This window comes from Erpetoichthys calabaricus, chromosome 9 (assembly GCF_900747795.2).
Source record: "Erpetoichthys calabaricus chromosome 9, fErpCal1.3, whole genome shotgun sequence".
NCBI lineage: Eukaryota > Metazoa > Chordata > Cladistia > Polypteriformes > Polypteridae > Erpetoichthys > Erpetoichthys calabaricus.
In genome coordinates, this window is record NC_041402.2 from 149,340,015 (window position 1) to 149,352,973 (window position 12,959).

General features: G+C 33.4%; 1 protein-coding gene across 4 annotated transcripts in view; it reads right to left on the reverse strand.

The window, feature by feature from the left end:
- The window catches only part of usp28 (ubiquitin specific peptidase 28), a 162,065-nt gene that overhangs the window by 39,070 nt on the left and 110,036 nt on the right, over positions 1-12,959 (reverse strand). For all 4 annotated transcript variants that reach the window (XM_051932276.1, XM_051932275.1, XM_028810304.2 and 1 more), the window contains 4 exons: positions 6,130-6,344; positions 3,535-3,605; positions 2,563-2,791; positions 1,560-1,772 (listed from right to left, as the gene is read on the reverse strand). In XM_051932276.1, the coding sequence (XP_051788236.1) occupies positions 1,560-1,772; positions 2,563-2,791; positions 3,535-3,605; positions 6,130-6,344 (728 nt within the window). The remainder of the gene's footprint in view (positions 1-1,559; positions 1,773-2,562; positions 2,792-3,534; positions 3,606-6,129; positions 6,345-12,959) is intronic.

Below are 12,959 nucleotides of genomic sequence, written 5' to 3' on the forward strand. Positions count from 1 at the left end.
AACATTCATATACACAAAAGAGTCCAATGATAACATGGAAACTGCAGAGATGAGAAGTGGATGATATTGCCAAATACGGAAAATGACAGATAACCTGAAAAAAAAACAAACTGCTATTTCAAAGTATGAATCAACACACTCTCACTGATGACTGTGTAACTGGATAAGCAGTGATGATCTGTGGATGCCTATGATGAAAGAACAGCAGTGCTTGATGTGGTGGATCACAGTCGTCTTAAGCTTCCTTTCCTCTTTCTCCTCCTTCCTTCATTTGAAAATGAGTGGTCTTAGCTTATAATGTACACAACCCCAGAACTAAACAGGAACCCCCACTATTGCACAATTATCAGGATGTCAAAGGATTTCGCTGATTTCTCTATTGTTCAACAAGGCTCAACTCTTTCTTTTGAGTCCCCAAAGTAGATTCACCCTTTAATTATTCTTGGTGCCATGTTTCTACAACAAGAATGCAAGCAAACTATAGACAAGAATTCCGTGTTTGATCAAAATGCACTTCTTTTTCATCGATCTAACACTGCAGCTGTTCACTCAACATCCTGTATAGGGTCACAGGGGGGTCAGACCTTCAAACAGTACTGACAAGGGAAAAAAATCACTATTTTTCTCACCTGCGACTTTGGGCCTATGTTCCATTTGTACCACTATGTCCTATAACATGTCTTCTCCATGAGGTCTAATAATGAGGTTTATAGTTGATTTTCATGTTAAGCATTATTATATGTTTCTAACATGTCTTCACAATACTGTAGCCAAGGCTGCTTCAGACCATGCTTACACAGATCTGCAAGAATTCTTTTACAAATGTCTAACAATGTTAAGTAATAATCTGTGCTGGCTTCACCTCCATTTATAATTGTACAGAGAAACTCTCCTCAAAGCAACTTTTGAAATATTAGAAAATTGAAAGGGAAGGTACTGTAAGATATTCCAAATTTATATTCTACTCAACCATAATGGCTGCCGTTATCTTCTTTTTAATTATTAATACTTTAATTAAACATACAAAATTGTAGGAGGTAAAAGAGACAAGTTTAGGGATCAAAAATGCATCACAAAGAGAAAGTCAATTTGCCATTAAATATCTTTTAAGCACTGTCATGCACTTCCTTTGTATTGGTGTGGATGAAATACTGTACTCACATGACAACAGATTCAAATGCAAAGAGTTTATTCAGCAACTCCAATGCTTCCAGCAAACAATAAGCAGTAAGGACGTACTGTAGGTAATTCTTCTGTTATAGCCATCAAGGCTGTGGCACTTAAGTTCTATGGATGAAGCATATTTGAAGACATCCATACTCAGCAACTAACTTTCAGCTCATCCAGCAACTAACATTCATGTCATGTGCAGAGCTATCCAGCAACCTGACAAAATTCACATCCCACACTCCTCCCGACAAGTGTGAAACACATCCTGTTCATTACTAAACTTAGTAAGTGACGTAGTATAAAAAAAAATCTAAAAATTTGATTAAACGTTAATCATACAGGCACTGTATTTTACTACAAACAAAGTTCGATACACAAGCTCAGCATACCTTCAGAGGTGTTTACTGACTGAGTAGTTTCCTGGCTTTCAGCTGTCATGCTCACAGGATGTTCTTTCTGTGGAACTTTCCGAAACTGTTCTTCATTCCACTCTTCCACTTCCTGCTGAAACCAATGGTTATCCTCCCACACATAACGCCGAAGAACAGCAGGCAAGGAGTCTAGTCCTTTTAGCACTTGCCCTGTCTCAACATCTGTCTCCTCTATAAAAAAACATATGAAGTTATGTTTTTGACACATTCACAGTTTCATGATCTATACTTAAATTATTATACTAAAAACAAAATAATAAGAAACAATTATTGATGACACAATGGATAACATTTTTGTCATAAAATTAATTAAAAAAATACAATACCACTAAAAAGTATACAATAATTAATAAATAATAATACAAGAATAATCTCTGTGTTTTGTGTATTCACAACTGTAAACCTACTTTTGCTCACCCCTGTAAATATAAATATATATATATATATATATATACAGTATATATATATATATACAAAAAACAAAAAATCTATCTTCCTGAGCAATGATACACTGTAAATGCAAAATATTTTGTGGAATCTGTGCTAACAAAAATTAAACCAGACATTCAGTATTTCTCAACGATTAATTATTAAATTTAAAAGGTAAAAATGGAAATAGAACTTTAGAAACGATGGTATACAATGTACGTATGTATAATTTTTCTTGGTTCATGTTTTCCTTATGCGACTGGCATGCTATAAAGAGAAATTTTGTAAGAAATCATTTATAGGAATTAAGAGATAAGTCCTTCATCTTAAAAGACGTCCCAAATGTGTATCAGGTAGTTTCATTTTACAATTGCTGATTGAAGCAAGTCATTCCAAGAATAATTGTATTTATAATCTGTAGCACAAAAAAAAAGTTAATTGCTACTGACCAAAGATTATATATTGGTAGATTATATATTTAAGTATTTTTTTAAATATAATGGACAACTATTTGTGAAAAAAAATGCAATACCTGCTATGAGGTTTGGTAAATTATCATCTATGTACATGAGGCAATATGCGCTAGCATTCTTCATTCCACCAAAGGAGTCTCTCTCTAGTTCGTCCCAAGAAGACTCAGTAACAGAGATGTCATTATATTTTAGCCAGCGTTTGGCCTCATGGTCAAAAATATATGCCCAGTAATGTCCTGCTGAAGCTTGACCCTCATGAACAAGGATAGCATGGAGTCTATATGGGACCTGAATACAACATACACAGATTTTAAATAAAGGTTTCATTAATAAGAAAAACAGTAAAATTCATTTTCAGGTAATACACAGTAAGAAAATGAAAATAAACATAGGCTGTAATTTTTCCTACATTGGATATGTTCGATACATGTATTAGATTAAAACAGGTGAGGCCTAAGAAAACCTAATTGAACAGACATTAGAATGGAAGGTTTAAAGACATACATCTTTACACATGAAAACCATTCCAATAGTGACAACCTGTAAACACACAAATGTTTAAATTCATCCATATACTTTAAAAAAATAAAAACTGCTTTCATAAGCCAAAAAAATACTCTTTTTTTCCCTTCAAATGGGTAGTAATAGCAAAACGAAGCTTATAATTGAAAAGGGCTGAAATTGTAGATGCTATCCGTGACAGAGATAAACCTTTATTTATATTTCTACATATTCTAAATCTTGCTTTGTCCATCTTAGAAATTTTAATTAGTTAGCTTCAAGCATAATTCTCTGCCTGTTATAATAATTTGTTGTCAGCCTTTTCAAATTGTTTCTTCAGTATAATCTACAGTAATTTCAAAAAGTAGTAGCAAGGATCATAACTAGACCTAAGTAATATGACTGTCTAATTCCAAGTCTTAAATTAATACAACAGTCTACAGTTAAACCTGGGGGTTGATTTTAAAATGCTGACACATAAATTGTTAGACAGATTTTACCAATACCTATAAGATTTGCTGTTTTCTCACCTGGCAAAACTGGTCATCTGAATATATGTTTTCTAATGTGTTTTTGATTGTTTCAATATTGTCTTTCAACTCTGTGAAAAGATTAAAATAGTTAACAACTTTTAATAATGAAAATGCTTCTGTAAGTTAGACTTTAAACGTGTTAAATTTCAAATAAAGAACACGTATCTGGATGGACAAACAAACATTTTACATTATTTCAGGTATGTGCCAATTGCGTGCTATGTAATTTAAGAATGCAAAGTATTATGAGTAAATTTAACATAATTTTACATTTTTGAATGTCTGGCTAAGGGTAAATGATAACTTAGAAATAGCACATAACTATTGCAATTATTACACTGCTAATTGTGTAGCTTTTTGAAGATTTCAAAATATAATTTACTATCCAAGGATAATTTCAAAGTTCATAAACGTTATAAGGAGTAATTAAAAAAAATATAAATCTAGCATGAGCAAAAGTTACTTATAAACTTGTTTGGTGTTTATTGGTAATAAGATTTTACAAAAACATCTAACTCATAAGCAGTGTTTACAATCCTCTAAAGTTACTGTATGGTTATTAAAATGTCAATATGTTTATAATTGCAGCACATGACAACACATAGAAATAAAACAATGAGTGCCTACATGATAGGGAATTATATAACAGATATCGAAAATGATATGTTTGTCATTTTCAACATATGTGAAGCATTGCCATTGAAAACATAAATGAATGCCACATAACGTTTACTTTCAGATTAATACTATAGTTTAAAATGTTTTTATAACTTGTTTGAATTTTGATCAGGTTATAGCTGAAAGTTGGCAATTTTGCATTCTTCTTATAGTTAAATTATGAGCAGGATTTTTATTTATCTCTAAAAAAGCTTTATGTTTAATGAGTATTACTTTTTTTCTTGCTTTGGTATGCTTTTTAGCCCTTCTTCCTGTAAGTTGAATATTACATCACACTTTTTAAAAAAGCAGGTAAAAATTCATGTTAACAAAAACAATGATTGGATCGACAGAATTATGTTAAAAAAAAGACAATTTCATAAAGTAGTGGATTTTTAAAATTTTAATTAATTTGAAAATATTGGTTATTAATGTTAGAAATAGGAATATTCTTTCTGCTATTATTTTACTAAAGTTTTACTAAACAATTGATTGTTTTTAAAATACTGGCAAAATCCTGTGGCCAATGCACATTAGAAGGATGAGTAAATATTTTACATATCTTTTACAAGAAAGAAGACTTCCTTGCTTTAAGTTTAAAAATGTTTATCCATTGCACAATTTTAATTATTTAAAAAAAATAGTATCAAGGTTGATGTGCTGATTATAACTGACAAAAAAAAAATCACTTAATTTGTGATGTCTTTCTTAAGATAAAAAAAAAAAAACTTTTGAAACTTTTGTTGTGTTTATTTTATTTGATAATTTTGACTAGAGTATCATGGTGCAAAGCCTGCAAAGGCAACGACAATGGTAAAAGGGGAAGGAACAGGAAAAGCAGTGGCATTGGTGCTGGTGGAATCTTTACTTTTTTAGATGAAGTATGCAGCAAAAGAACAGTTCAAGTAAATAGCTGCTATAGGAACGTGTACCTCATATGTTTAAGAGGGTAACCCATGGCTGTTGAAGTTAATGAAGTGACCAGGAGTCACTATTTTAAGGGCACTAGACTGTTACAGAAGTAAGGGATGAAAGGATGGAGAAAGCAGGCATCTCTCCAAACCACCTGGTGGTATTACACAGCTTCTACAGTCTTTTGGTCCATACTGAAGAAAGGCTGAAGTCAGAATGGCTAAGTGGGCCTGGCCCTTTCAATGATATTAGGGAGCATGAGACCTAGAGCTGCAAGAGGGAGCTCTAGAAAGTACACTTCACATGATTTTGAGAAACATTCTTAACTCCTGAATTGATTCTGGATATTGGAAGCCTCTAGAAAAGGAATTATATGGCTGCCTGTAAACAAGAAGCTTTTCAAGCTCTTTCCATCTTTTTATTCATCTGTTGGACAGGTACTGTGGCCAGAATTATAGAAAGTCAAACAGCAGTAGAATTTGGAGGTATGTGGGAGACAGACTTTGTCTGTGCTTGTATACTGAATCTGGAATGGGGTCCAGTAGACAAGCCACCTGACAGATAGGGCCCAAAATCTATAAGGTCAGGCCAGGTGTAGCAACTAGGACTTTCAGTTTTATTTATCAGTTACTTTATGTTCTGCAATTGTTATATTTCTCCATAGAACTTTTTTGTTATTACTAAATCTATTATTTTGGTAAAGTTCTTTCTTTGTTACTATTGCTCCAGGTCAGGCTGGCACTTATTGCTGCTCCCATGATACAAGTCTATTTTAAAACTCCAGATAGTAAGTGATGCTTATTGGAAAAATATAGTTGCCTGGAGCTGAAAGAAATCCATTTTCTGAATAGTCCACCTGATTTTTATTCTGTGACTGCTTGTTGCAAAACAAATAATCTAACATTATGATCATACAACGATGGGCTTCATTAATCTGTTGTGTAGCAATACATCTTTATTAAGGCAGAATTTCAAGACTTAATATTCTCTTTTGAAAAACAAGTTATAAATAATCATGAGGACCTTGTATGTTCTGTTCCACCTCTCTTCGCCAGCGCTGCAAGCAGCTTTTGATGAAGATTAGCTCTTCCTCAGTCACACTATGAGGGGCTGGGTAAGGAGGGGCATCCGTGGTTGTGTTGCAATGCGTAAAAGGCTTGAAACCTGGTATTCTCTGGCATGCTGGAGATGTCACCTGATTATCCACTTGTGACGTCAAGGTTTCAGTTTCTGCAAGGCTAGTAAAAGGGAAAATGTGATAAAAAAAGCACATAACATATAATTTCTCTCTCTCTTAGTTTAGGTGACTAATCTATTTTTATCACTGATTGGCTATTTTTGTTTAATATCTCAGTAATAAAGTTACACACCGCACTGCAGTTTATGCCTGTATCAAGAATGTTAGACAAAACCTTTGCTAAAGTGTTAGACCCGTTGTCTTTGTGGAGCACGGTTATCTCTGCATTATGAAACAAAAAAAACACCTCAAGATATCTTAAAGTAACAGCAAGTTTTATTTAGGTAAAGAGCTCAATCATTCAGTTTTTTTTGGGACAGTCATGTTAAAGTACATCAGTACCAATTAAAGCATTCTAATTCATTTTAAAATGCTTTATATTTTAGGTGTGACTAATTCCTTCTCACTAATGTCACTTATGGAAACATTGCACTGTACACATTTGCACTTATCTCTTTGCAACATTTAACAATATTCTGTATTTATTCACCAGTTGCATCAATTCTAGTTAAAACACAAGAGACAGGAAAGGTTGGATTTCCTAAATTGCAAATCTCGTGCCTGTGTCAATGTGCTTTCTATCTGAATTGTTTGCTTTACCCTGTATACACTCTGCAAAAGACTGCACCGGGTGAAAAATAAACTCCTCAAACAACCACCTATCTGGCACGTAGTTAAGAATGAACATCGGGGCTGTGCAGAGGATCTTTCCATTTCACTGTAATTGTATGGGCATGCAGCATCAGGATTGGGGAATGATACAGGCGCATGATAACTTAATGCTGCCATTAAGCAGAAAATTTAAAAATATTAAGTTAAAAAAAATATGTCATTATAAGCCACATACCCAAGGATAGGGGTGGGCAATATAGCCTCAAAATTATATGACAATATTTCAAGGAAATTTGCGATAATTATATTTATGATGATATAGAAAAAAAAATACTGAACAAAGTATTGTTGCTGATTGCACCTTGTAGGCAGCAGCACTTATTAGTGTAAAACAAAATGAAGGGCATTTTCCATCCTTCTTTTCCAATGAGCTACTGTCATTAAATTAGGTAGTCAAAGTATGAATCTTTTGGTACAAGATGCTAGCAGCCGTATCATTATAGTGCAATAGTGGGGACACAGCACTGTATACAGCATGACACAGCACAAGTAAAATGTAAGCACAAAAGTGGCCTCGGTAGTGTTTTCCCTGGAAATCTTAAGTATAACATAACTGCTTAACACTTTAACAATTATAATAACTAAAGTAACTTAACATTGTAACTCTTCAGAAACCTGCACAATACTGTCACCTAATAAAATTGATCTCAGATTTTAAAAACACATGTGAACAAACAGCAGCAATCCAAACAAACCTTCAGTCAAAATGTAAACACTCACTGCTTATAAAAATATAGCAAAAATGCTGTCAAAACATAAACAACAGTTGCCTTTTTTAAATTATCATCAAATGAGGTAGAATATCAGTGGTGGAACTGTTCCACTGCCTCTAATTTCTTATGTAAACTTAAAATGGATATGCCATGAAATGAGGCAAGTTAGAATGTCAGTTTTAGAACTGTACAAGTAAACACTTAAAGAGTTAACTAGTCATCCTTATTGTTAAAAAATTCACAATAAACTAATTTACAATCTTACAGGCATCAGTAACTCTCATTAAACCTTATGGGCCCACACACACACACAGAGGTGATAAGCTAGAAACGGAGTATCCAATATTTATATTTGTATATTTACATGTGTATTTGCACAAAAACGAAACTGTCCATGTGAACCAAAATTTTTTATGTTCTGTTAATTTGAATATGTTAAATTATTTCACATGAGTAGTTCAAGATTGGTTTATGCATTAAGAATGTGGTAGAGAATGATTCAGTTTTATTGGGGTACTGTTTTTTTCAAGAAGGGGTGCTGCATTTCAGGGGTTATTGAGAACGAGGAAGTCTTAAGTTTCTTTTCAAAAATTGTTTATTGTTTGATGGAAACCCAGGGCTTTCTCTTTCATGATTCGCAGAGTGTTATCTTGTTTCTCTCTCTCTCTTTTTTATTTCTTTGTGATTATAACCCATTTCAGATGGCAATTGACGGCACACTAAGATCTCTCGCCAACAGTCATAGCTACTGCTCAACCAAGTATGAAACTAACGGTTGTGCTCAGCAGTTACTTTTACACTTTATCATTAAACTTCTTCCTGGGGTTGGGGAGCAACATGGTGTTTTTCAAGTCTTCCCTATTTGCTCCTTTTGGCCAAACCCACTGCATGAAGAGAATACAAACCCTCACTCAACCAATCACAACACAGATACTGTCAAGATGGACTGTGCTCAGCATGTTTAACCAGGCACTCAAACAGTGATTCAAATTTTTTTTTTCTTTTTCTTTATACAGTTTATTAAAATTAAGGTAAATTTTGTCGTGGCATACTTCATGCATCTCAGGCAAGAATGACTTTGAAAAAAAAAAGTATTTTCTACCCGGCATGTTGTATCTTGAGTTGAGCTTTATAACCAGTTGCTTAACACTAGAATTACCAGAGTCTATGAAAAAACTCGTAGATCCGGCCCACCTTAAAACCGTTCTCACCTCCCTTTTGTCTTCCAAATGTGCCGATTAACACGAGCAGCAAGCAGCCGGCTATTCCATCCCCCACCGACGCAGAACGTTCACTAAGTTTTCTCAGCTCATGCCTTGTTTGATTATCTGGGAGTGACTGAAGTGCTGGAGTTTTAGAGTGGAAATAATAGATCGCTATTTGGAACACACGCAGTTCATGTGTGTTCCGTTTCTACAGTAATCTGTGTAAACACATTTTTAAAACAGAAACGTTTTTCATATTTTAGTAGTAAATGACAAAATGTAGGCATAAACTATATAATGTATGAAGCCTAAAGTCCAAAGATCAAGTAAACACTTTCACGAAAGGTTCAAGGATAATACAACAGCTTCCGTGGCGTAGCGGTAAGATTTGTTGACTTGTAATTAAGTGTCCCCGGTTCGATCCCCACTCACTCCTATATTTGCCGTTTTCAGTAGTGAGCTGCTCTTTTTGTTAATATTATACAGTACACAAATACATTTGGTTTGCGTTTGTAACACACGGTGTGCATTTATAGGACTTGTAAAAGTTACCATTTTATTTACTTTTATTCTCTCTAAATCACGATCACGATACATACTACCATCTCGGCCCCCCCCAAACCCCCCATGCAGGGATCTGACGCTGTTATTTTTTATTTGAAACGGTATAACTGGAGATGTGAGTGGTGTTTTGAGACAATGGAACTGGACATTCTCTCATCTGGAGGGATAAAAGCTGACACACAAACGCTGGTGAACCTACCTTCTTTGTATCTCACCGTCACTTGATTTTTTTTTATTCAGTTTTATTGAGTGTTCCTGCTCACGCTGAATTAGTGTGCACCTTATGGTGTACTAGCAAAATACCTGCGCTTCGCAGCGGAGAAGTAGTGTGTTAAAGAGGTTATGACAAAGAAAAGGAAACATTTTAAAAATAATGTAACATGATTGTCAATGTAATTGTGTTGTCATTGTTATGAGTGTTGTTGTCATATATATATATATATATATATATATATATATATATATATATATATATACATATACACACACACACAGACACACATAAACATATATCTACATATACACATACATACATATATATGTATATATACATATACACATATATACATACATATCTACATATATATATATATATATATATATATATACATATATATACACATCTACATATATATATATATATATATACACACATATATATACACATCTACATATATATATATATATATATATATATATATATATATATATATATATATATATATATATACACATATATATACACATCTACATATATATATATATATATATATATATATATATATATATATATATATATATATATATATATATATATATATATATATATATATATAAATATATATATATATATATATATATATATATATATACACATATATATATACACATATATATATATACACATATATATATATACACATATATATACACATCTACATATATATATATATATATATACACATATATATACACATCTACATATATATATATACATATATATATACACATCTACATATATATATATACACATATATATACACATCTACATATATATATATACATATATATATACACATATATATACTGTACACATCTACATATATATATACACATATATATACATATCTACATATATATATATATATATATACACATATATATATATACACATATATACATATCTACATATATATATATATATATATATATATATATATATATATATACACATATATAAATATCTACATATATATATATATATATATATATATATATATATATATATATATATATATATATATACACACATATATAAATATCTACATATATATATATATATATATATATATATACACATATATACATATCTACATATATATACATATATATATATACATATATATATATACACATATCTATATATATATATATATATATATATATATATATATATATATATATATATATACACACACACATATATACATATCTACATATATATATATGTAACCACCCACACTATCAGATTGTGACACAGACTTCGAATGCCGTGAATGTAATTACCCCGATCTACATGCTGTCAAATAAACGAACCACACGCCGTGGCGCAACATTAGGGGCATCGCCTCTGACGCTGACGTCCGAGGTTCGATTCCCGAGAGGGAGTGCAGTGCAGTGTGTACACCTGATGAGCCCAGAATGAGGGCGAAACACGTGTCGTGTACTCTTTGCATTTATTTGACAGTAAACTATTTTCAAACCATTCTATGATCTGCTCTTCACAAACTGAGGGCACCGTGGCGGATGTTAGCAGATTGCTGGCCAACCACAAAGCGTTACCTGGTAGGTAACCACCCACACTATCAGATTGTGACACAGACTTCGAATGCCGTGAATATATATATATATATACAGTGGTGTGAAAAACTATTTGCCCCCTTCCTGATTTCTTATTCTTTTGCATGTTTGTCACACAAAATGTTTCTGATCATCAAACACATTTAACCATTAGTCAAATATAACACAAGTAAACACAAAATGCAGTTTTTAAATGGTGGTTTTTATTATTTAGGGAGAAAAAAAATCCAAACCTACATGGTCCTGTGTGAAAAAGTAATTGCCCCCTGAACCAAATAACTGGTTGGGCCACCCTTAGCAGCAATAACTGCAATCAAGCGTTTGCGATAACTTGCAATGAGTCTTTTACAGCGCTCTGGAGGAATTTTGGCCCACTCATCTTTGCAAAATTGTTGTAATTCAGCTTTATTTGAGGGTTTTCTAGCATGAACCGCCTTTTTAAGGTCATGCCATAGCATCTCAATTGGATTCAGGTCAGGACTTTGACTAGGCCACTCCAAAGTCTTCATTTTGTTTTTCTTCAGCCATTCAGAGGTGGATTTGCTGGTGTGTTTTGGGTCATTGTCCTGTTGCAGCACCCAAGATCGCTTCAGCTTGAGTTGACGAACAGATGGCCGGACATTCTCCTTCAGGATTTTTTGGTAGACAGTAGAATTCATGGTTCCATCTATCACAGCAAGCCTTCCAGGTCCTGAAGCAGCAAAACAACCCCAGACCATCACACTACCACCACCATATTTTACTGTTGGTATGATGTTCTTTTTCTGAAATGCTGTGTTCCTTTTACACCAGATGTAACGGGACATTTGCCTTCCAAAAAGTTCAACTTTTGACTCATCAGTCCACAAGGTATTTTCCCAAAAGTCTTGGCAATCATTGAGATGTTTCTTAGCAAAATTGAGACGAGCCCTAATGTTCTTTTTGCTTAACAGTGGTTTGCGTCTTGGAAATCTGCCATGCAGGCCAGTCTCTTTCTTATGGTGGAGTCGTGAACACTGACCTTAATTGAGACAAGTGAGGCCTGCAGTTCTTTAGACGTTGTCCTGGGGTCTTTTGTGACCTCTCGGATGAGTCGTCTCTGCGCTCTTGGGGTAATTTTGGTCGGCCGGCCACTCCTGGGAAGGTTCACCACTGTTCCATGTTTTTGCCATTTGTGGATAATGGCTCTCACTGTGGTTCGCTGGAGTCCCAAAGCTTTAGAAATGGCTTTATAACCTTTACCAGACTGATAGATCTCAATTACTTCTGTTCTCATTTGTTCCTGAATTTCTTTGGATCTTGGCATGATGTCTAGCTTTTGAGGTGCTTTTGGTCTACTTCTCTGTGTCAGGCAGCTCCTATTTAAGTGATTTCTTGATTGAAACAGGTGTGGCAGTAATCAGGCCTGGGGGTGGCTACGGAAATTGAACTCAGGTGTGATACACCACAGTTAGGTTATTTTTTAACAAGGGGGCAATTACTTTTTCACACAGGGCCATGTAGGTTTGGATTTTTTTTCTCCCTAAATAATAAACACCATCATTTAAAAACTGCATTTTGTGTTTACTTGTGTTATATTTGACTAATGGTTAAATGTGTTTGATGATCAGAAACATTTTGTGT